Source organism: Schistocerca piceifrons, chromosome 3 (assembly GCF_021461385.2).
Source record: "Schistocerca piceifrons isolate TAMUIC-IGC-003096 chromosome 3, iqSchPice1.1, whole genome shotgun sequence".
In the NCBI taxonomy this organism is placed as follows: domain Eukaryota; kingdom Metazoa; phylum Arthropoda; class Insecta; order Orthoptera; family Acrididae; genus Schistocerca; species Schistocerca piceifrons.
Window position 1 is genome coordinate 927242029 of NC_060140.1, and position 26053 is coordinate 927268081.

General features: G+C 44.5%; 1 protein-coding gene across 1 annotated transcript in view; it reads right to left on the bottom strand.

Annotated features, from left to right (window-relative positions):
• Positions 1-26053, bottom strand: part of LOC124789229 (facilitated trehalose transporter Tret1-like) — a 54815-nt gene that overhangs the window by 24807 nt on the left and 3955 nt on the right. The window contains exons 2-3 of the mRNA XM_047256523.1: positions 18651-18920; positions 7894-8202 (exon numbers count right to left, since the gene is read on the bottom strand). Of these exons, the coding sequence (XP_047112479.1) occupies positions 7894-8202; positions 18651-18920 (579 nt within the window). The remainder of the gene's footprint in view (positions 1-7893; positions 8203-18650; positions 18921-26053) is intronic.

Sequence of the window (26053 nt, forward strand, 5' to 3'; positions counted from 1 at the left end):
AGCCAGAACATTGAGATTAGGCAGACAGGCAGTAGATTACCAGAGAATAAACACGACGACACAAGCAATGGCAGATTATTTGAGTCCATGAATCAGCCACAAACCGAATTTATGAGTAGATATGATACAGACCACTTACTTACAGTTAGAAAATTTCAACATTTCAAGGAAGAAGGTGGTAGCTTGCACGCACGCACATTCATCGATCAGTTTCAAGTAGGCTTACCAAACCATTGGAGCGTAGCTCACAAACTTGACTTCATTTGTGCACACATGTCAGGGACAGTAGCAGAGGTGACGCAAAACATCGCGGCTACCTGTACGTCTTATCTACAGTTCAGAACAGCATTTCTCGAAAGATGTTGGTCTAAGGAGGCGCAAAACAAAAACAAATACGAGTTACTTCAGATGACACCATATGAAAACTCAGGATAGAAGAGCGTGGTAAAATTCTTTGATACAATGGACAAAAAGAATCAATGCCTGGACAAACCATACAGCAATGGAGAGCTGATACGTCTGTGTAGAATGAAATTACCGGTAAAGTATCAACAGGCGACAGTAGGAAAAAATGAAAATACCGAAGAATTCAAAGAGGTTTTAAGGGAACTTGAATTTATGTTTGAAGAAGACGAGGTGAAAGAAAAAAGAAAGGAAAGGGAACAGCAAAAGGAGAGGACTAGGAACGAATATTCCAATAATAATAATAATCGTAATCCTAACACCAATAATTTCAGGCAATTTAACAGACAAGGACAGTGGCACAATGGAGACATTTGGCATAGAAACGATAACGAGAATAATTGGTACCGAAATAGGAACGGTAATGGACACTCATACAGTGGCGGATATGGGTTTGGGAATCAAAATGCCAACGGCCAAGGGTACTTTGAAAGAGGTCACGATGTTAGAAACAGCAACTGGCGAGACCAGGGCGCAAATAATTACCGAGGAAATTATGGTCCACAGAGACAAGAAGAACACAGCAAAGAGAAACCAGATGTAGAAGTAAGGCCACCGAAAACTGCAAAACGTAAAGACTGAATTGAAAAATGCGGAAGAGGTTAGGCAAACTAACGTCCACTCTATCCTTTACTAACCACTAAATCAAAAAATAAATTAAGAACCAACAAAATATCACACTGATTAAAAGAAAAAGAGACACAATACACACTAAAAATGTCTTGTAGTATCAAGTACACTACCACATGCACACAAACAATAAACGGTACACAACATTTAAAAGAATGAACAAGTGGTAGGGATAATTAGAATAAAGGAAAGAAATCATATATATACAATAATTTTTGCCACTATTCCTTTGACAATAAGCAGAAAACAGCAAGATACCTTTCTCTCCTATCCTACAAAGCAAATTGCTACAAACGTCTTTCCATGAACTTTGAGGCATGGCAACTACTACAACCACCTCTCCAAAAATAAACCTAGAATCGTCAAACAAATACAAGCGAACGGCAAACGGAATATTAAGTAGTACCAACCAACATTACCTAGAAATAAATTCAGCAAAATGAAAGAATTCTCCCTACCACATCATCAAATCACCATACCGAACCAGGTGTGAAGTACCAAGACGTCACAGCACAATATTGGGTGACGATCGACGGCAGTCAACTACAATCATCGAACTGCCATACCGTCCCAGGTGTGACAGCAAAGGAGTACCAAGACATCACTGTTTATGCAGTAAACCACAGACATCATCATCGGTTAACAGTAACACTCCACGATGACAATGTTAACAAGTAAGACCCGGTATCATATGCTAGAGTGCTTCTCTCATGATTTGTGACACCCATACAAATGAGTCGACGCCTTCCAGTATTTCAGTGGGGATCGTCGAGCACAGAAACTGACGAAGCACAAAACGAAAAAACTGATAAAACACGAATGTAGAGTTAAGAAAATTATATATTTGTAAAAATATTTTCTTACTTTTTTGTAAAAGTAATTATTTTATTATGTATGTAAAGCCCATAATGTGATAGAGACCTTAAAATATTATGTAAAGACAATTAATTAGTATAAGTAGATAATCTCAAAAAATCCCTGTAAAGCCAAGTTAGTTTTTTATATAAAACATGTTTTGGGTTTTGATTAATAATAGGTTGAAAGAGGATAGAATAAGGAAAAAAAAGCCTTCTTCACTCTTAAAACAGTGACACAAATAATGCCTAAATAAATAAAATAAAGTCACACAACAGAGCTTTTGCGAACATTCACGTGAAGCTTAACTAAAGAAAAGATATAAGCACACTAAAACATGATACGCTGTACACTAACGAGTTAAGAAAAATTAATATTGTAAAAAACAATTTGTGGAAATGAAAAAGAAAAACAGAGACATGTACTGGCAACGACAAAAAATAAAAACCTTTGCAAAGTCTATATTTGCCTAACAACAAAACATAAATTGTAGAACTAAGAAATAGAAACAATAGCTATAAAGAAATCATTAGAAAAAAATTGTTAAGAATGGCTGACAAAAGGTTATTGGAAAATCTAAAAGAACAGTTTTTGCCTGACTTTGTCAATGTTTTTCTCCGCATTGACAAACCCTAGACAAATATTTTGTCAGAAGGAGGGAGGTATGTAAGACGTCGTGGTCTCATGACCTTCATTTCTTACATATTCCGCTCTCACAATCATATTCCACACATCAAGACCCTTCATTCGAACCCAAACTCGATAAGATAAAGTCAATGTTGTATGAATTCATGTAAACAATATGCAAATAACTAATAAATCGCAAATGTGCACCAAGAATGAAATTCTCGAGGCTGGCATACACACACACATTCAAGACACGACGGTCACAGGGGCTTTTAGTTCGAGAGACGCAAACCACATGCCGGGGGGCCGGTCCCTTGAGAGGACGACTCAGCCTATCTATGTCAGCTGGTGACCGCACATAGAGCTGACAGCGTTTGCCTGAGGGAAAGGAAGAACGACCCTGTGTTCGGCTTAAAAGCAAATTCCGCTACATTGTGTGAGAGCGCCCAGCCTATGCATTCTTTACAAATATAGCACGCAGTTTCAGAGATTTTCACAGGGAGACAGCAAACGCCAAACGCCGATGTTACAGATTTCCGGATTTGTCGGCTTAAACGAAACATCATTCTCACGTTTTAGAAGAGCAATGCTGATTGGAAGACGATATTCCTGACACGTTGAGGTGAAGGAGTAATGGAAGAGACCAAAAGATATACCCCATCATGTCTGGCGTGGAGAGGGGCCGTTCCGTTGTCGCTCTTGGAGCGAGAACGCATAACGAGAGCGTGCGCGCTCGTATGTGTACTCAAAGAGCGAGGAACAAGTCTCTCATCAGTACTTCACTGGGAGAGCACCTCTGTCGAGAGCGAATCAGAGTGTGACTCTATATTGAGTCCTTGCGATTAAGCATTGTTCACTGTGTTGGCCGCTACACTTATTCTGCGGTGTGAACAGACAGAGCTATAGTTAAACGCCTGCGAGCGATTTTTTGAGTGGCATCGCGGTGCACTGGTTATCAGAATGGTGTACCAGGCTAATAGTTAGACTAGGGGCGAATAGGAATCCTTGACTTCATCAAGGCGTAGGGAGAGTTTGATTGGTGAAGGTCAATCCAGATAGAATGAGAGTTATCTTATTTGTCAGCAGCGAGCGGCGCAGACAGCAGTCATCGCAGCTTATGGTATTGTGCGCTACAGCTCTTGTGAGCCCCATATTTCCTCCACAACAGAACACTTCACTGCATTTCACACGTGACAGCCTCGACCGTACCTAGCAACATTCTAACGGATAATTATTCAAGTTGATTAGGCATGGTTCTCAGCCATTCTGCCAAGTCAATAACAATCTTAAACTTGGTATAGAAATTTCATTAGCGAATCCTGTCCTTAAGAGGTGACTTCACATTCCGAAAAGAACCCAGGAATAACTTATTCAGTTCATAACTAAAAGTGCGTTTGTGATTTCTCAGAACTTTTGCAAAATAAAATAATAATTTTCGTTAGTTTCATGTTTTTCTTACACTAAGTAGCACTACTCCAGTACCCAAGTATCCCACTAGTTACGTAAGAAATTTTGTGTCATTATCTTACAGTGGACGACTCCAGAAGATATGTATTGCTGAACGTTTTTCAGGCATTTCTCTTTAGAACGTTAGGAGCGTCTGTCTGACTTCTGTAGTAGTGTGGGGGTGGAAATTGCATCTTGCAGGAGCCAAAGGGAAAAGGGTACATCTCAGATTAATCTGTTGCGCAGAATGACAGAATAGCACCCACACGCTCATAACCTAAGGACATCACACACATCCATGCCCGAGGCAGGATTCGAACCTGCGACCATAGCAGCAGCGCGCTTCCGCACTGAAGCGCCTGGAATCGTTTGGCCACAGCAGCTGGCAACTATTCAGGGAACAACTGAGGCGGCACAGCAACAACAATGTTTTGGATTTCTATCTCTTTCAGTATCTGCTGGCGGTATTTATCAAATAATGGTGACTCACCAATAGGAGCCCTAAGATTTTTACCCAGAAACGCATTTCTCCACAAAAATCGTGGGAGAATATCCTTTTACAAGTGAATACAACACCGTCATTCCACTGTGGTCATCCACCAGAGACGATAATGGAATCCTGAAAGAGAATACAGCAGAAGGATCGAAATGTCGAGAACTGAAGTATTTTTAGAATGAAGTTTTCACTCTACAGCGGAGTGTGCGCTGATATGAATCCTCCTGGCAGATTAAAACTGTGTGTCGGACCGAGACTCGAACACGGGACCTTTGCCTTTCGCGGGCAAGTGTTCTACCAACTTTTTTTAACCTATCATCCATGCAACGTTTTTATTAATTTCTTTTTCTTAGACCTCTTTCACTTCAGGCATTGGCCCCTATCACCCACACCAACCCCAAAATCCTATTAAAAAAAAATCTAATGCCATCGCCACTTTCACCCTAACCTACTTTTTTTATTATATATAAATCTTCTTTTCGTGACAAACTGTCGAATACCAGTAAAACAGAAGAACACGAAATCAGTCAAACACTTCTGATTTGTTTTATGTTTCGGCTTCTAGCAAAAGTAGTTTTCCTGAGGCACTTGGACTTGTACTATAAGAAAATAAATAACTAAAAAGAAAAAAATGCCAACTTAATTATAATGAAGCAAATTTAGTAGCGACGTGCTGTAGTGTTGTGCACCAACCAAAAATTACCCCTTCACTATGGCAAAGTGTGAAGTAAGAAATTTTGAGACAAAGCTTTGTATTTTCGACTCGATTTTTGGTTGTGGTGCTCTTCCATTATATACTGTACGTACTCGTCTATACTCGCATGTGTATTCGTAACCACGCCCGGGTTTCCGGGTTCGATTCCCGGCGGGGTCAGGGATTTTCTCTGCCTCGTGATGACTGGGTGTTGTGTGCTGTCCTTAGGTTAGTTAGGTTTACGTAGTTCTAAGTTCTAGGGGACTTATGACCATAGATGTTGAGTCCCATAGTGCTCAGAGGCATTTGAACTTTTTTTTTTTGGTATTCGTAACTGCAAAATACGCAAACTGGCCGATAATCCAAGTATAGCTATTGTGTTTTGTTGCAGGAAAGAAATGCCAGTCTAGTTGAAGTACATCTTTAAGTGTTAAACCAGGATTTGTAGTTTTAGTAATTATAGCGAGTTTTTTTCTAGTCCAGTTCCATATGTGGTATTGGTCCCGGCAGATGAGAATGTGCGCCAAGGTATGTACAGTATGGCAATGATCGCAGTACTGACTCCGCTTCATTTTGATATTGTGCAGTTTTTCACCTGTGCGGACCTTCTCGTTTACAATGTCATACCATGTTGACACTACTTTGGAGTGGAGGATGGGATTGTTAATATTTTCCCAGACGTTACTCCAGTTGACCGCTGGATATTTCGCTTCCATTGGGCTTTGCCTACGGTGTCTCGTGAGGTGGTAATAGGTCCTTCTGGTGTTAAGCACCTGTGGAGTATCTTGAATATAGCTCATTTCCAGGTAGTAATGCCGGACGTAGTCGAGTTGAGCGCTGATGCGACCAACATCGACTGACCAACTGAGCTACCCAAGCACGACTCACGTCCGTCCTCACAGCTTTTGAAGGGTAGGAGACGAGGTACTGGAGGAATTAAGGCTGTGAGGACGGGGCGTGAGTCGTGCTTGGGTTGCTCAGTTGGTAGAACACTTGCCCGCGAAAGGCAAAGGTCCCACGTCCGAGTCTCTGTCCGGCATACAGTTTTAATCTGCCAGGAAGTTTCACTGAAGTATTTTGATGGGAAATATGACGCGCCCTAACGAGACTCAGATTGTACACTACTGGACATTAAAATTGCTACACCAAGAAGAAATCCAGATGATAAATGGGTATTCATTGGACAAATATATTATACTAGAACTGACATGTGACTACATTTTCACGCAATGTGGGTGCATAGATCCTGAGAAATCAGTACCCAGAACAACCACCTCTGGCCGTAATAACGGACTTGGTAGGCGTGGGCATTGGGTCAAACAGAGCTTGCATGACGTGTACAGGAACAGTTGCCCTTGCAGTTTCAACACGATACCACAGTTCATCAAGGGTAATGACTGGCGTATTGTGACGAGCCAATTGCTCGGCCACCATTGACCAGAAGTTTTAAATTCGTGGAGAATGTGCTGGCCACGGCAGTAGTATAACATTTTCTGTATCCAAGAAGGCCCGTACAGGACCTGCAACATGCGGTCGTGCATTATCCTGCTGAAGTGTACAGTTTCGCAGGGATCGAATGAAGGGTAGAGCTACATGTCGTAACACATCTGAAATGTAACGCCCACTGTTCAAAGTGTCGTCAATACGAAAAAGAGGTGACCGAGAGGTGTAACCAGTGGCACGCCATACCATCACGCCGGGTGATACGGCAATATGGCGATGACGAATACACGCTTCCAATGTGCGTTCACCGCGATGTCACCAAACACGGAGGCGACCATCATGATGCTGTAAACAGAACCTGGAATCATCCGAAAAATGTTTTACCATTCGTGCACCCAGGTTCGTCGTCGAGTACACCATCGCAGGTGCTCCTGTGTGTGATGCAGCGTCAAGGGTAACCGCAGCCACGGTCTCCGAGCTGATTGGCCACGCTGCTGCAAACGTCGTTGAACTGTTCGTGCAGATGGTCTTGCAAACGTTCCCATCTTTTGACTCAGGGATCGAGACGTGGCTGCACGATCCATTACAGCCATGTGGATAAGATGCCTGTCATCTCGACTGCTTGTGATACGAGGCCGTTGGGACCGAGCACGGCGTTCGGTATTACCCTCCTGAACTCACCGGTTCCATATTCTTATAACAGTCATTGGATCTCGACCAACGCGAGCAGCAATGTCGCGATACGATAAACCGCAATCGCGATAGGCTACAATGAGACCTTTATCAAAGTCGGAAACGTGATGGTACGCATTTCTCCTCCTTACACGAGGCATCACAACAACGTTCCACCAGCCAACGCCGGTCAACTGCTGTTTGTGTACGAGAAATCGGTTGGAAACTTTCCTCATGTCAACACGTTGTAGGGGTCGCCACCGGCGCCAACCTTGTGTGAATGCTCTGAAAACCTAATCATTTGCATATCACAGCATCTTCTTCCCGTCGGTTAAATTTCGCGTCTGTAGCACGTCATCTTCGTATTGTAGCAATTTTAATGGCCAGTAGTGTATAATCAATGGCAACGATCACGAAGTTCTGGCATATACAGATTATGATTAGCTTTAGGATATAAACTCTGTGCACCACTCCATACGTGTCTGGGACAGGTGCAAACCAAACACCTGTTATAAGAATCGGCTGTATGATCAGAGGAGTGAAACATTAATGAGCGACGAGTCCTCACCAGGGCGACGGACATGCCAGTGGAGGAGAAGATGAGCAGGGGTCTGCGGCCCAGGCGGTCCACCAGGAAGGGCGTGACGCACGACTCGAGCAGCATGGCGCCGTTGACGATGATGGGCGCCACCCGGCTGTCCACGTCGCCGCCAGCGGCGTCGAAGATGCTCTGCGTGTAGAAGAGCACTGCGTTGATGCCCGCCAGCTGCTCGGCGCACACCACGCCCAGCGAGATGGCCAGCGCGCGGCGGCACCTGCGGGACCGGAACAGGTCCAGCACCGACGCCTCGTTCACCTTGGACTCTTCCACAGCTTTCTGTAAGGCAAAACCAACACATCGTCCCAATCAAAAGTTCCTCAAGACCCACTGACGTGCTTCTAGTGTGGAACTTCCATACAAGAACTCTTCCGTCCGAACAGGCCTCAGAAGGGCAAACGATACCGACCGCCGTGTCCTACACGATAAGCATCACCGGATGCGGATATGGAGGAGCATGTGATAGGCGCACCGCTCTCCAGGCCGTTGTCAGGTTTCGTGACTGGAGCCGCTACTTCTCAGTCAAGTAGCTCCCCAATTGGTCTCACAAGGGCTGAGTCTACCCTGATGGCCAACAGCTCTTGACAGACCCAGATGGGCAACCATCCAAGTACTAGACAAACCTGATAGTGCTTAACTTCAGTGATCTAGGGAGCTGACGTTACCACTGCCTCAGGGCTGTTGGCTCCAAAGTACAAGAGCGCATCAAAAATTTCAAATGGTTCAAATGGCTCTAAGCAATATGGGACTTAATAACTGAGGTCATCAGTCCCCTAGACTTATAATAACACCACTGGCCATTAAAATTGCTACACCACGAAGATGACGTGCTACAGACGCGAAATTTAACCGACAGGAAGAAGATGCTCTGGTATGCAAATGATTAGCTTTTCAGAGCATTCACACAAGGTTCGCGCCGATGGCGACACCTACAACGTGCTGACATAAGCAGGAGAAATGATTACCATCACGTTTCCGATTTTTACAAAGCCCAGATGGTAGCCTATCGCGATTGCAGTTTATCATATCGCGACATTGCTGCTCGCGTTGGTCGAGATCCAATGACTGTTAGCAGAATATGGAATCGGTGGGTTCGGAAGGGTAATACGGAAAGCCGTGCTGGATCCCAACGGACTCGTATCACTAGCAGTCGAGATGACAGGCATCTTATCCGCATGGCTGTAACGGATCGTGCACCCACGTCTCGATCACTGAGTCAACAGATGGGTACGTTTGCAAGACAACAACCATCTGCACGAACAGTTCGACGACGTTTGCAGCAGCGTGGACTATCAGCTCGGAGACCATGGTTGCGGTTACCCTTGACGCAGCATCACAGACAGGAGCGCCTGCGATGGTGTACTGAACAACAAACCTGGGTTCGCAAATGGCAAAACGTCTTTTTTTCGGATGAATCCAGGTTCTGTTTACTGCATCACGATGGTCGCATCAGTGTTTGGCGACATCGCGGTGAACGCAAATTGGAAGTGTGTGTTCGTCATCGCCATACTGGCGTATCACCCGGCGTGATGGTATGGGGTGCCATTGGTTACACGTTTCGGTCACCTGTTGTTCGCATTGACGGCACTTTGAGCAGTGGACATTACATTTCAGATGCGTTACGACCCGTGGCTCTACCCTTCATTCGATCCCTGCGAAACCCTATATTTTAGCAGGAAAATGCACGAACGCATACTGCACGTCCTGCACGGGCTTTTCTGGATACAGAAAATGTTCGACTGCTGCCCTGGCCAGCACCTTCTACAGATGTCTCACCAATTGAAAACGTCGGGTCAATGGTGGCCAAGCAACTGACTCGTCACAATACGCCAGTCACTACTCATGATGAACTGTGTTATTGTGCTGAAGCTGCATGGGCAGCTGTAGCTGTACACGCCATCTGTTTGACTCAATGCCCAGGCGTCTCAAGGCTGATATTACGGCCAGAGGTTGTTGTTCTGGGTACTGATTTCTCAGGATGTATGCACCCAAATTGCATGAAAATGTAATCACATGTCAGTTCTAGTATAATATATTTGTCCAATGAATACCCGTTTATCATCTGCATTTCTTCTTGGTGTAGCAATTTAAATGGCCAGTAGTGTACTTAAACGTAACTAACCTAAGGACATCACACGCATGCAAGCCCGAGGCAGGATTCGAACCTGCGATCGTAGCAGCAGCGCGCTTCCGGACTGAAGCGCCTAGAACCGCTGGGCCACAGCGGCCGGCGCATCAAAAACTAATCTACAAGACGTGCAGCTATAAAAGGACTGCTGATGTAAAACCTTTTATTTCAAAGCATACATATTTGATTCATATATGCAGACTGAAGCAATGAATGGAAATTTGGACGAAGGTTGGGTTTCGAACGTGGATCTCCTGCTTCCTAGGCAGATGCAATAACCACCATTCAACCCTTGTGTAATGGTAATGCATTGCCTAGTGACCAGGAGACCTAGGCTCGAATCCCGATCTTCGTACCAAATTTCATTCGTTGCTTCAGTCTGCATATATACTTCATACATGTTGGAGACTTGAAAAGGTCTCTGGAATCACATAGTTTCATCCGAGGTACATATTTAGTTATTATCACCCTCAACACAATTCCCTCCACTATCACCACAACTACATCCTATAAATTCTTGCTTTTTCCGGCGGTTGGCGAGCATCCTTGGTCGTTTTCAGGTGATCTTGTATCTTCAGTGGGGCTTGTAGCTTACACACAGGGCTGGAAGTTTTCTGCTGTGAGCTCCTTGATGATACGCGCCAGATGTGCTTTCACTGCTTCAACGGACTGAAATCTGCAGACTTGATGAAAGTCGCATGGTGTGGCACTCTTTCACCTACTTCGCGATAGTACAAAACGAGCTGCTCTTTACTGAACTTTTTCGACATCTACCGTCAGTCGTATCTGACGTGGATCCCACACAGCACAGCAGTACTCCAGAAGAGGACGAACAAGCCTGGGGTAAGCAATCTCTTTAGCAGACCTGTTGCGCTTTCCATGTGTTCTGCCAATAAATTGGAGTCTTTGTTTTTTTTTTACCCACAACATGTTCTCCGGCTATACCACTATGCCATTTAATTTACTGATATTACTTAGTTTTGGTATGGTATCGCTATTCACTATCGTTACGCTCAACTAAGTGTTGGAACAGCTGAATCGGATTTTTCCTCCCTATGTTGCAGAACTGTTTAAATATTGCTTCACAACCACGTATTTCAAATGAAACGATGAATTCTGTGCAAAGACGAACGGTGTCGCTATGGGGAGCCCCTTAAGATTAGTTGCATCGAAATTCTTTACGGAGCAGTTCGAGGTGCAGTCATTAGAAACTGCAGATAAGAAGCCAAGTTCCTGGTTCCGGTATGTCGATGATGCGTTTGTTTTTTGGCGCCATGGCAGGGAGGGACTGCGTCGTTTTCACAATCATCTCAACGGATCAGCCCGAAGATACAGTTCACCATGGTGGAGGAGTCAGGCAGAAGATTAAATTTTCTTGATGCGATAGTTTTCAAGAAGGAAGATGATAATATAATTGCGTGGGCTTCCGCGGCCAGAGTCACGAAAGTTTTCTGGGTGTGGTACCAGGTCATAATGTATAAAACTACTGTTGCTGGAGTCCCAGAAGAAGGCCGCTGCGACCGTGGCCGAAACGTTGGTTTTTCTCCAGCAGCAGTAGTTTTAAACATTATGACGCGGTACCACAACCAGAAAACTTTTATGTCGAAGGAAGATGGTAGCTTGAGCGACACGGTTTACCAATAACCAACGCACACAGACCGTTACCTTAGAGACTCGAACCACCACCTACTACAAAAGCGAGGCACCGCAAAGACGTTGCCTGACAGAACAATGAAAATCTCTGTTTGACGCAGAATTAAAATATCTCACCAATGCACTGCTGGAAAATGTTTACTCGTTCGCTAAGGTGAAATGGGCCTTAACACCACAGCGTAGAAATCATAGCGACGCTCAACCGCCGGAGAAATCGAAAGTTTTCGTGCACTTCATTAAGGACGTTACTGACTGCTTAGGAAAAACGATGAAAAAGCGGAACATCGCCGTAATCTAGAAAGCTACTTGGAATATAAGAGATCATCTAAAATCGGCCAAGGATGCTCGGCTACCGCTGGAAAAAGCAGGAATTTGTTTGATTCCGTGTAGTTGTGCGAAGGTGTACGTGGGTACTTGAAAAATAACGATCAAAAAACAGCTAGAAGGCCACAGGGACAATTACAGAACAGGGGAGTTTCACAGAACAGCTGTTACGGAAAATTCTGCACCTAGGAAACCACGACATTCATTTCGATAGAATTCAAGTACTGGCAGCCATAAGTAGATAACACGGAAAGTTTTACAGAGAGGGCTTAGACTTTGTAAAATACCCCAGGAATTTCGATAGTAAGAAGAAGAAAGTGAAACTGAATGACCTCTGGATTCCGTTGCTGAAGAAGATGTGTACGTCTTCCACCATGGAGTGACAGCAACAACGGACAACGGCAGCCGACAACGGCCAATTGCGCTCGCGTGTACAACACATATGAAAATGGTTCAAATGGCTCTGAGCACTATAGGACTTAACATCTGTGGTCATCAGTCCCCTAGAACTTAGAACTAATTAAACCTAACTAACCTAAGGACATCACACACATCCATGCCCGAGGCAGGATTCGAACCTGCGACCGTAGCGGCCACGCGGTTCCAGACTGAAGCGCCTTCAACCGCACGGCCACACCGGCCGGCAGCAAAACATATGACATCATGCCACTGCGCGGAAGTACGCGGAAGTGGAATTTTGCTGTAGTCAGTAGCGAGCCACGTTGTGAAGCGGACGCTAAAAAAAATACGATCCCCCTTGAAAATGTCATCCGCAGATGAGAACGAAACGTTGGTTTTAAGGTGAACTCCATTCGACCACAGCATAATAACCTGGAAAACCTTAATAATTGTGAACATCAGTCCCGTTATTTTACAGCCACATCTCGTATCTTACTTTAGAAGGAAAGCAGCAGTGTCATTTGGAACCGCGCTTTAGTATCCCCTTCAGCAGAAGTGGATATGGACACGGATGTGCTGACATGAGTCTCCAAAGTATTGTGGCAAGCTGTGACTGACGGCGCGCACGAAGCATTGTGTAGGCCGAACCACTGATTCGGGTGTGTTTATCTCTCGGCGGCAATGGTGTGGCTATGTGTGTCCTTACGCTGACTTTAACTACCTCAGACCCGGCCTTCGCCTCTTCCCACGCTCTGTTTCCAGCTACTTATTGTTCTGCCGCTGGCGCTTCCCGCATTTTGTGTTTTTCCCCGCACTCGTCTTTGTACAGTCTTCGGACTCTCTGCTCCCTCGTAGACTGACTCGCACGTCGACTTTCGTTCCTCTTCTGGGTTTCAGTACCCCGGCTTTGTAGTCGAACCATCATCTACTAGTACAGTTTCATATGTGCCGACAGTGACGGTATCGTGCCGTTGTTACGCCGTGTGCAGATACAAAACACACGTATAAGAAAGAGATTGTGGTTACAGGTACCAATGTGTAACATGTAGAGTTGTAAAACTACCGGAGGCTGCCATAGACTATCGTAAGCAAGCTTAGACTGCGGTTGTTTTCCTAGTAGCTTTGGTCAGTTGAGGTCATACCCGTGTTACCTGTTCGTCTGGTCTGTTGCATATCAGTCGGGCGTTACCTCATAAGGATCGTTTTGTTTATGCACGCGACTAGTGCTCACAAGAGCTTCCACCACCGCACATACAACTGATCTTAATGAAGAAATTTGTTAGGGCCCTACGTCAAGATGGACCCTGCTTCAACTACCTCTGCCAGAAATTTCCCTACATCACATAAGAGAAACTGAAAGCTGGAATTTTTATTGGTTCTCAAGTACAGAACATAATGAAGGATGAGTTCGATCAGACAATGAAGAAGAGAGAAAAAGACGGATCGGTCGCCTTCCCATCAGTTACTGAGAACTTTCTAGAGGAAAACAGAGATCCTAAGTAGAAGGCCATTACTGAAAAAATGTTGCAAAATTTCAAGATGATTGGCTGTAATATGAATGTGAAAATCCGCTTCCTACACTCGTAAATTACTGATGACACTCGCACTAAAGCAGAGTTATTAAACACGGTTTACCGAAACGCCTTCACCAAAGAAGACGAAGTAAATATTCCTGAACTCCAATCAAGTACAACTACCAAGATGAGAAATAAAGAAGTAAATATCCTCGGTGTAACAAAGTAGCTTAAATCACTTAATAGAGGCAAGGCCTCCGGGGCAGATTGTATACCAGTCAGATTCTTCTCAGAGTATGCTGATAAAATAGCTCCATATTTAGCAATTATACACAACCACTCGCTCACAGAAAGATCCGTACCTAAAGACTGGAAAATTGCTCAAGTCACACCAATACCCAAAAAAGGAAGTAGGAGTAATCCGTGGAATTACAGGCCCATATCACTAACGTCAATTTGCAGTAGGGTTTTGGAGCATATACTGTATTCGAACATTATGAAGTACCTCGAAGAAAACGATTTATTGACGCGTAGTCAGCACGGATTCAGAAAATATCGTTCTTGTGAAACACAACTAGCTCTTTACACCGATGAAGTAATAAGTGCTATCGGCATGGGATGTCAAATTGATTCCATATTTTTAGATTTCCAGAAGGCTTTCGACACAGTTCCTCACAAGCGTCTTCTAACCAAACTGCGTGCCTACGGAGTATCGCCTCAGATGTGCGACTGGATTCGTGATTTCCTTTCAGAAAGGTCACACTTCGTAGTAACAGACGGAAAGTCATGGAGTAAAGCAGACGTAATATCCGGCGTTCCCCAAGGAGTGTTATAGGCCCTCTATTGTTCCTGATGTATATTAACGACAGAGGAGACAATCTGAGTAGCCGTCTTAGAGTGTTTGCAGATGATGCTGTCATTTACCGTCTTGTAAATTCATCAGATGATGAAAACGACTTGCAAAATTATTTAGATATCTGTATGGTGCGAAAAGTGGCAATTGACCCTGAATAAAGAAAAGTATGAAGTTATTCACATGAGTACTAAATGAAATCAGCTAAATTTCGATTACGCGGTAAGTCACACAAATCTGAAGGCTGTAAATTCAGCTAAATAGTTAAGGATTACAATTACAAATAACCTAAATTGGAACGATCACATAGATAATATTGTGAGTAGAGCAAACCAAAGACTGCGATTCATTGGCAGAACACTTAGAAGGTGCAACAGGTCTACTAAAGAGACTGCTTACCCCACGCTTGTCCGCCATATTCTGGAGTATTGCTGTGCGGTGTGGGATCCGCATCAGGTGGGACTGACGGATGATATCGAAAAAGTACAAAGAAGGGCAGCTCGTTTTGTATTATCGCGAAATAGGGGAGATAGTGCCACAGACATGATACGTGAATTGGAGTGACAATCATTAAAACAAAGGCCTTTTTCGTAGCGACGGGATCTTCTCATGAAATTTCAATCACCAGTTTTCTCCTCCGATTGCGAAAACGTTCTGTTGGCACCCACCTACATAGGGAGAAATGATCATCACGATAAAATAAGAGATATCAGGGCTTACACAGAAAAATTTAAGTGCTCGTTTTTCCAGCGTGCCGTTCGAGAGTGGAACGGTAGAGAGACAGCTTGAAGGTGGTTCATTGAACCCTCTGCCAGGCACTTTATTGTGAATAGCAGAGTAATCACGTAGATGTAGATGTAGAACTACTTTCCGGAAAATTTGGGACATTATAGTGAATAGAAGGGAGAAACACCAAGATGTTAAGATTGAGAGGAGATAACATGAGAACTGGACTGCAGTTGTGATGTTCGTCTAGTGTTGGATGTTGAAGAGGGATATTCATCATATGCAAGGATCTGCAAGGAAGTCAAAGAAGAGAAAGTTTAAAAATTAATGAAACATTGTTGACTTCTTGTTTTTATACATGGCAGTCACGAAATAAATTAGGGTAGTTCTACAGAGTATTTTTAAATGAGAAACTGGGTGAATATGGCAAAGATTTGCATATTTTATTCGTTGATTTTAAGAAGGCCTATGACTGCATACATCGCAAGAGCCTGCTCAACTGTTTAAGGGAGTTTGGCATAGCAGAGGAACTCATCAATCTTATAAAGATCTGTCTGAACGAAACACGTGCAAAGGTGAAGATGGGAAATCGCGTAACTGAGGAATTTGAAATTGTGACAGGACTCAGGCAAGGAGATGGGTTGTCCCCTATCCTGTTCAACTTTGCCCTCGAGAAGATTGTACGCGAGACCTTCCAAGAGAACGAAGGGATTGAAATCGAAGGAAAGAGACCGGCATACTTAGCCTATGCAGACGACATCTGTTTACTCTCTAGGTCGGAAGAGGAGTTGGAGCAAATGACCAAAGCACTAAAGGAGGCTGCCAGCAAATTTGGGCTAAACATAAACGCCCGCATCTCGTGGTCGTGCGGTAGCGTTCTCGCTTCCCACACCCGGGTTCCCTGGTTCGATTCCCGGCGGGGTCAGGGATTTTCTCTGCCTCGTGATGGCTGGGTGTTGTGTGCTGTCCTTAGGTTAGTTAGGTTTAAGTAGTTCTAAGTTCTAGGGGACTGATGACCATAGATGTTAAGTCCCATAGTGCTCAGAGCCATTTGAACCATTTTTTTTGCTAAACATAAACGAAGCTAAGACAGAGTACCTCGTTATGACGCGTGGTCATTGTCAGACTGCTGATCATCTGCAATCACTGCAGGTTGGGGACCATTCCTACAAGAGAGCGCAAGAGTTCAAATACCTAGGGGCACTTTTCACTGAGAACTCGTCATGTGAAGCAGAGATCAATGCCAGAATACAAGCAGGAAACCGATCTTACCACAGCCCAGCACAACTGCTTCGGTCCAAATCTCTCTCCAGACAGTTCAAGATTCGACTGCACAAAACCCTGATCCAGCCTGTTGTTCTATATGGCTGTGAGACATGGAGTATCCGGAAACAGGACTTCCATAATCTCCTTGTCTTTGAGAGAAAAGTGCTTCGGAAGATCTTCGGTCCGGTTCTGGATGCAGATACAGGGGAATGGAGGATCAGATACAACCGAGAGCTTGAGGAACTATACCAGCAGCCCAACATAGCAGGAGCTGTCAAAGCCAAACGAATGCAGTGGGCCGGCCATGTGGCCCGGATGGAGGATCACAGATGGTCTCGGAAGCTCCTGGACTTCACACCTACAGGAAAGAGACCGCCAGGGAGACCCAAGAAGCGTTGGAGGGATGGATTCCATGAAGATTTAAAACAGATGTCAATAAATGTGGACGAATGGCGGATAGCAGCAATGGACAGAATACAGTGGAGGAAAACACTTATAGATGCGTGCGATCCACTGGGCCTGATCACGTAGTGGTAGTAGTAGTAGTTTTATTTTTTAAATATGTTTTGATTAAATACTCATAGTGTGTGAAATTGTGTTAGAATATATCTGTAGGCTCAAAAGTTAAAATCGTCAAAATATTACTTCCTATGTTGCTGAAAAACTAAAGTGATAGATAAAAATAAAAGTTATTTCAGGAATCAGCATAAAAAATTGATTCAAGAACACCTACTTTCAACAAATCATGTGACAAAAAGTTTTGAAATGCAGACTAGTGTTATTTATTGTCCATTGTGCATGGCCGCGCGGGATTAGGCGAGCGGTCTCAGGCGCTGCAGTATTGGACTGTGTGGCCGGTTCCGGCGGAGGTTCGAATCCTCCCTCGGGCATGGGTGTGTGTGTTTGTCCTTAGGACAATTTAGGTTAAGTAGTGTGTAAGCTTAGGGACTGATGACCTTAGCAGTTATGTCCCATAAGATTTCACACACATTTGAACATTTCATCATTGTGCATGAAAAGTATTCTTGTAACATGTGTAGATTATCTTGCGTGTGCCGGCCGAAGTGGCCGTGCGGTTAAAGGCGCTGCCGTCTGGAACCGCAAGACCGCTACGGTCGCAGGTTCGAATCCTGCCTCGGGCATGGATGTTTGTGATGTCCTTAGGTTAGTTAGGTTTAACTAGTTCTAAGTTCTAGGGGACTAATGACCACAGCAGTTGAGTCCCATAGTGCTCAGAGCCATTTGAACCAATTTTTTTATCTTGCGTGCACATTATTCATCGTTGATAGCTGTGATTATGGTTTTGTTATTTTGATCAATACCAAAGTCGTGAATAAAATGACTGGCATACATCGTGAAATTTCATATATGTCACTTAATTGTCTCAGCCTTAATGTCCTAGTCATGTGCAGTAGCAATCCACTTCAGCCAACATTACCTCGACCATATTACCACAATTTGCAGAATTTTGGATTTTTTCCGGTGCCTTAAGAACCAGCTACAACTTCCACATGGGCTCCAATCTTATACAGAAGAGGCTAGTATCTCGCACACAGTAGTAACATTTGTAGCGGGAGGGTTTCATGTAATTTACTGTTGCGGCTGTCTGGCATAAGGTAATTTAATAGCTTGATAAAGTCTTTTTCTCTTGTACAAGTATACTTCTTATGTCGTATTTGTGATTTTACCACGTATACATAACCAATAAAAAAAAACAAGGCAATAGTTAATGTATTTTGAGGGATATGAAAGGGGGGAGAGGATGAATTGGTTGCAGGTGACGTTTGTAACCACTAAGTCCTGCAAGGGTCAAGAAAAAATTAGGCTGAAGTTACGATGAGTACTGATGATATGAAACGCGTACCTTCATCCTCTGAAGCTCAGAAGAGATGTCGCTGTTGTCGTCTCGCAGTCGCCGGAGAGATTCCGCGGCGTCTTCATCCCTGCCCTTGGCCAGCAGGTAGTAGGGCGACTCTGGCGCCCAGAAGAAGGTCACCAGAAACAAGAGAGTTGCACTGAGACCTATGGCTGCTAGGGTAGTGTACGAGACGAAGGGGCCGATGCAGTAGTCGATCATGAAGCCCGTGGTTATCGACGGCTGTTGTACCATAGACAGCGCACCCCTGATGTTTGCCTGCAGATAGGGAGTAATTAAATTATAATAAATCATGAAATCTCCAGGTAAAAAAAAAAAAAAAAAAAAAAAAAAACCCTTGATGGAATTTTCGTAATTCAGTTGTTTAGAAAATGCAAAGGTGATGTAAAACTCACTTTAGCCCTTCCCGTTAGAGGTTCCAGACAATAAGGTTCCGTATAGATTACTGGTATAGCAATTACTAATTAAATAATAGGTAAATTCTTAAATTACTCTGTGGATTTTACTCGAAATAGTGTAATCAGCCCCATGAGGTACAAATCCAGGAAGCTTTCATGTCTCTTCAGCCTGGTAATTACTTGGAACAGATTGGTTAGTTGACACAACGATTAAACGCCATAAGCATTTTCATATATACAAGTCTAGCCTGCAGTTCAATGTTCCTTGCGAAGTCCTATTATCACTGTTATTATTATGCAGATTATTTCATTGCTTTGAAACTAAACTCAAACAGAGTCATGTGTCACCAAACTTTCCTGCTCTCCAACAACGGATTCTAGACGTGATGAGACAGGTAAACGAGGATAAAATGTATTTTATGCAACCTTGTTTCACGAAAATTATATTTCTAAATTTCAAAAACCTTTAAAAAAATTGCACACCAGTCAAAACAAAGCCAGCATTACATTGGCGAGCGTGACAGAACCAACATTTATTATATACAGGGTGTTTCACTAAATATGTTTGCCCCTGTAAGTTACGTAGTAATAGGCGACGGGAATATTTATTGCGGTAGGTCACCATAAGAAACGTTACATTGTCTGCGGAGCTATGAACATAGTTTGTTCTGTTATTATCCAAAGAAATGGTTCAAATGGGTCTGAGCACTATGGGACTCAACTGCTGAGGTCATTAGTCCCCTAGAACTTAGAACTAGTTAAACCTAACTAACCTAAGGACATCACAAACATCTATGCCGGAGGCAGGATTCGAACCTGCGACCGTAGCGGTCTTGCGGTTCCAATTATCCAAAGAGTTACAGCAAAAAGATACAATTTTTTAAATGGGACGCTAGGTGTTTCTATAATGCACTATAATCAGTAACACCAGCTGTGTATACATCAATTTAGATTATATTCCTATCTCTTTTAGTGTGGGAGCTACAACCCTTCAAAGTTTCAGGGGCCGATACCACACGCGCTGCGCATAACGGAATGCGCCTTCTAAATGTGGTGCGCCCGAGTTGTAACATCGCCGGTTTCACGGAGCGAGAAGCTTCCTCGATGCACTGTTAGACTGCCGACTGCCGCCGCACACAGCTGTATACTCGACAGTTCGAGCCACACAAACAAACGGGGCTCAATATACCCCAGTTACTGACATCAGATGAAGATGGCATACACGAACAAGGAGTATGACATGTTGCTAATGCTCGGCGAGTGCCGACACGATGCCACTGGAGCAGGCATGGCGTACGCCATGAGATATCCTAGGCGGCAGACTCCGGCCACCATTGCATTCTTACGTGCCGAACAACGACTTTGGGAAACAGGCAGCTTGGTAATGCACCGCAGACGAAGAACTGCAAGAAGTGAGGAGACGGAGGTGTTTGTTTTAGCTGCAGTACACCACGAACCTCATGTCAGCTTACAAGCCGTTGCTGCAGTCGCTGGTGTCACCCTCACATCTGTGTACACAGTCACAGGTTTCACCTGTACCGCCTATCAGTGACCCAGGAGCTGCATGAGAATGATTTCCGTGCGAGAGTTATATTCTGTGAATGGGTCATGCATAATTTCGCGCTGGAGTCTTTATAAGGTGTTATGTTCCCTGATGAGTCCACGTTCACAAATTATGGTGCAGTGAATCGCCAGAACGTGCACTACTGGGGCCGGCCAGAGTGGCCGAGCGGTTCTAGGCGCTTCAGTCAGGAACCGCGCGACCGCTACGGTCGCAGGTTCGAATCCTGCCTCGGGCATGGATGTTTGTGATGTCCTTAGGTTAGTTAGGTTTAAGTAGTTCTAAGTTCTAGGAGACTGATGACCTCAGGTGTTAAGTCCCACAGTGCTCAGAGCCATTTTGCACTACTGGGCCACTGACAATCCTCTGTGGGTACTACTTGTCGACCGTCAACGTAGGTGGTCTATTAATGTATGGTGTGGAATCCTTGGGGATGAAATCGTCGTCGTCGTCCGCAGCTCGTAGTCGTGCGGTAGCGTTCTCGCTTCCCACGCCCGGGTTCCCGGGTTCGATTCCCAGCGGGGTGAGGGTTTTTGTCTGCCTCGCGATGACTGGGTGTTGTGTGATGTCCTTAGGTTAGTTAGGTTTAAGTAGTTCTAAGTTTTAGGGACTGATGATCATAGATGTTAAGTCCCATAGTGCTCAGAGCCATTTGAACCTTGTTTTGAAATCGTCGGTCCACACAACTTCCCAGGTACGCTGACGGGTGAGTTATATCGCGCGTTTATAGTCGACAGTTTGGGTGGTCTCCTTGAACATGTGTGTCTACACACGAGAGTCCATATGTGGATGGAGCCCGATGATCACCCAGCCCATTATGCTCGTGCTGTTGTGGAAGAACTGAACAACAGGTTTTCAGGAAGGTGGTTGGGGCACCATGGTCCTCATTCATGGCCCACAAGGTCACCCGATTTAACACCATTAGATTTCTTTTTGTGGGGACATCTAAAGGATCGTATTTATGTCATTGAGCCCACATCCCCAGACGATCTAAAACGGCGCATCGATGACGCATGTTGCTCCGTGACACCGGCGATGTTATATCTCGTCTGCAGATCCTTTAGAGGTCGCATTGCATTGTGCATTCAGGAACATGGACACACATTTGAACATCTCATTTAAATCAACTTCCCCCCTGCCAGAACATCCATCACCCACCACACAGCCATGTATTATGTACAGTGTGTGGTATCTGCCCTTGAAACTTTGAAGGGTTGTAGCTCCCAAACTAAAACTGATAAGAATGTAAGCTGACATGAGGATAGTGGTGTACTGCAGCTAAAATAAACACCTCCATCTCCTCACTTCTCGCAGTTCTTCGACTGTTACTGCAGCATATTACCAAGCTACCTGTTTCCCGAAGTCGTTGTTTGGCACGTAACAATGTAATGGCTGCCGGAGCTCTTCGCCTAGGATATCTCATGGAGTACGCCATGGTTGCCTCAGTGGCATCATGTCGGCACTCGCCGAGCATCAGCAACATGTGAACGTACTCGTTGTTCGTGTATACCATCTTCATCTGATGTCACTAACTGTGGAATATTGACCTCTGTTAGTTTGTGTGGCTCGAACTGTCGGGTATACGGCCGTGTGTGGCGACAGTCGGTAGTCTAACAGAGGATTGAGGAAGCTTCGCGCTCCGTGACACCAGCGACGTTACAACTCGGCGACACCACGTTTAGAAGGCGCATTGCGTTATGTGCAGCGTGTGTGGTATCTGCCCCTGAAACTTTGAAGGGTTGTAGCTCCCAAACTAGAAGTGATAGGAATGTAACCTAAACTGACGTACACACAGCTGGTGTTACTGATTCCAGTACATGATAGAAACAACTAGTGCTCCATTTTAAAAATTGTGTCTTTTTGCTGTACTCTTTGGATAATAACACAAAAACTATGTTCATAGCTCCGCAGACAGTGTAACGTTTCTTATGGTGCCCTACCGCAATAAATATTTCCGTCGCCTATTACCACGTAACTTACAAGGGCAAATACATTCAGTCAAACACCCTGTATATACAGGGTGAGTCACCTAACGTTACCGCTGGATATATTTCGTAAACCACATCAAATACTGACGAACCGATTCCACAGACCGAACGTGAGGAGAGGGGCTAGTGTAATTGTTTAATACCAACCATACAAAAATGCACGGAAGTATGTTTTTTAACACAAACCTACGTTTTTTTTAAATGGAACCACATTAGTTTTGTTAGCACATCTGAACATATAAACAAATACGTGATCAGTGCCGTTTGTTGCATTGTAAAATGTTAATTACATCCGGAGATATTGTAACCTAAAGTTGACGATTGAAAAGGCGGAGATGATACTCAGCTATGGCGAGTGTCGACGAAATGCAGCTCAAGCCTGCAGGGTGTATGCAGAACGGTACCCGGACAGAGAGCATCCAACGTGCCGCACATTGCAAAACATCTACCGCCAACTGTATGCAACAGGTATGGTCGTAGCACGCAAACGGATCCGAAACAGGCTCGTCCCAGGAGAAGCGGGTGCAGTTGGTGTGTTAGCTGCTGTTGCCATGAACCCACACATGAATACACGGGGCATTGCGAGAGCCGGTGGACTGAGTCAAAGTAGTGTCATGCGCATACTGCATGTCACCGCTTTCACCCGTTTCATGTGTCGCTACATCAGCAATTACACGGTGATGACTTTAATCATCGAGTGCAGTTCTGTCAGTGGGCATTAACAGAGAACGCGTTGCAGTTCTACCTGTTTACCGATGAAGCGGGTTTCACGAACCACGGGGCAGTGAATCTACGGAACATGCATTACTGGTCCGTGGACAATCCTCGCTGGCTCAGACAGGTAGAGCGACAGCGACCGTGGACTGTAAATGTATGGTGCGGAATCATTGGCGACCACATCATTGGTCCTCACTTCATCGCAGGGGCCCAAACAGCTGCAACATACATCACCTTTCTACAGAATGATCTGCCAACGTTGCTCGAAAATGTCCCACTGGAAACGCGTCGACGTATGTGGTATCAGCATGATGGTGCACCTGCACATTCCGCAATTAACACTAGGCTGACCCTTGACAGGATGTTCGACGGACGTTTCATAGGACGTGGAGGACGCATAAATTGGCCAGTCCGTTCTCCTGATCTTACACCTCTGGACTTCTTTCTGTGGGGTACGTTAAAGGAGAATGTGTACCGTGACGTGCCTACAACCCCAGAGGATATGAAACAACGTATTGTGGCAGCCTGCGGCGACATTACACCAGATGTACTGTGGCGTGTACGACATTCATTACGCCAGAGATTGCAATTATGTGCAGCAAATGATGGCCACCACATTCAACATCTATTGGCCTGACATGTCGGTACACACTCTATTCCACTCCGTAATTGAAAACGGAAACCACGTGTGTACGTGTACCTCACCCCTCATGGTAATGTACATGTGCGTCAGTGAAAAAGACCAATAAAAAGGTGTTAGCGTGTGGACGTAATGTGCTGTTCTAGTCTCTTCTGTACCTAAGGTCCATCACCGTTCCCTTTGGATCCCTACGTAATTCGGTGCTCTCCGATACACACGATCGAACAGCGGAGGAGTGGTACTCAAGCGTCAACTTTAGTTTACAATATCTCCGGATGTAGTTAACATTTTACAATGCAACAAACGGCACTGATTACGTATTTGTTTATATGTTCAGATGTGCTAACAAAACTAACGGGGTTACATTTAAAAAAACGTTGGTTTGTGTTAAAAAACATACTTCCGTGCATTTTTTTATGGTTCGTATTAACCAATTACACTAGCCCCTCTCCTCACGTTCGGTCTGTGGAATCGATTCGTCAGTATTTGATGTGATTTACGAAATATATCCAGCGGAAATGATAGGTGACTCACCCTGTATATAACATCGCTCAAAAATTTTCGACCACCCCGAAAGTAAAATAAAAAATCTAGTTATCAGATTCATGTGTGTATTAGCCATATTGTTCCCCAGTGTCATGCTCAATATAACGTTTAAGAGTAGCGACCGCTACAGTCGCATGTTCGAGTCCTGCCTCGGGCATGGATGTGTGTGATGTCCTTAGGCTAGTTAGGTTTAAATAGTTCTAAGTTCTAGGGGACTGATGACCTCAGATGTTAAGTCCCATAGTGCTCAGAGCCTCTCAAAACACAACTTTCCGTTGCTATGCTCTTCGCGTTCCAAGCATTGCATGCCGCTTATTTTCCTCACTAGGCGGCGTTCATAGGACGTCAATAAATCTGTAAACACGGATACAGGTAAGAGATGGTCTTGGATTTTTTCACGAGATATAAAAGAGTGGGAGTTTGCTCATTGTAAACATCGATAATGGGACGAAGAAAGGAGCTTTCAACAGAAAAACGTTCTGAAATTGTGTCTTTTCGTGCATCCGGTCTTACTATACGACAATCAGCACTCCAAGAACATGTTTCCTTGGGGTGTGTCCATTATACCTTGCAAAATCATGCGGATACTGGCCAGAATATGGATCGATCTCGAAATATGGATCGATCTCGAAAGGGTGGGCCAAAAGTCACATCAAAAAGTGATGACAAATAAATAGTAGTCAGAAGTAAACGTGATGGATTCAAAACAGAGCCAGCCGCGCAGGGTAGCCGCGCGGTCTTGGGCGTCTTGTCATGGTTCGCGCGGCTCACCCTGTCGGAGGTTCGAGTCCTCCCTCGGGCATGTGTGTGTGTGTGTGTGTGTGTGTGTGTGTGTGTGTGTGTGTGTGTGTGTGTGTGTGTGTGTGTGTGTGGCCCTTAGTGTAAGTTAGTTTAAGTTGGATTAAGTAGTATGTAAGCTTAGGGACCGATGACCTCAACTGTTTTGTCCCATAAGACCTTAACACAATTTTACAATTTCAAAAACAGCGCCAGTTTTAGTGGGAGAACTCAACCTTAATAGGGGAAATCCGGTGAGTGTCAGTACTTTGAAAAGACGTCTTCAGGCAGTGAACCTTAACGGGCGTGCGGCGGCTGAGAAACCATTACTGACGGGTAATAGCAGGCAGGAGAGGCTATGAGCAGACAACGTGAAAGTTGGGCAGTAAATCAATGGAAAAAGTTACTTTTCACTACCGAAACCGAATTTGAGGTCTTTCGCACAAAGCGATGCGAGTTTTCTCGCCGCTTGCCAGGTGAACGAATGTTACACCAATGTGTATCACCAACATTAAAGCATGGAAAGGGTTCTCTCATGGTCTGGGGATGTTTTGGTGGCGGTAAGACCGATGATCTTCTACAAATAAACAGAACAATGAAGAAAGAGGATTACCGTCGTATTCTACAGTATCAAGCAAAGCCATGTGGAAGACGTTTGATTGGCAACGTATTCGTCCTACAGCTATATAACAACCTTAAACTCACTTAAAAACTGTGAAAAGTGTATTTGGCAAAGAAGGAACTGAAAAATATGATCTGGCCGT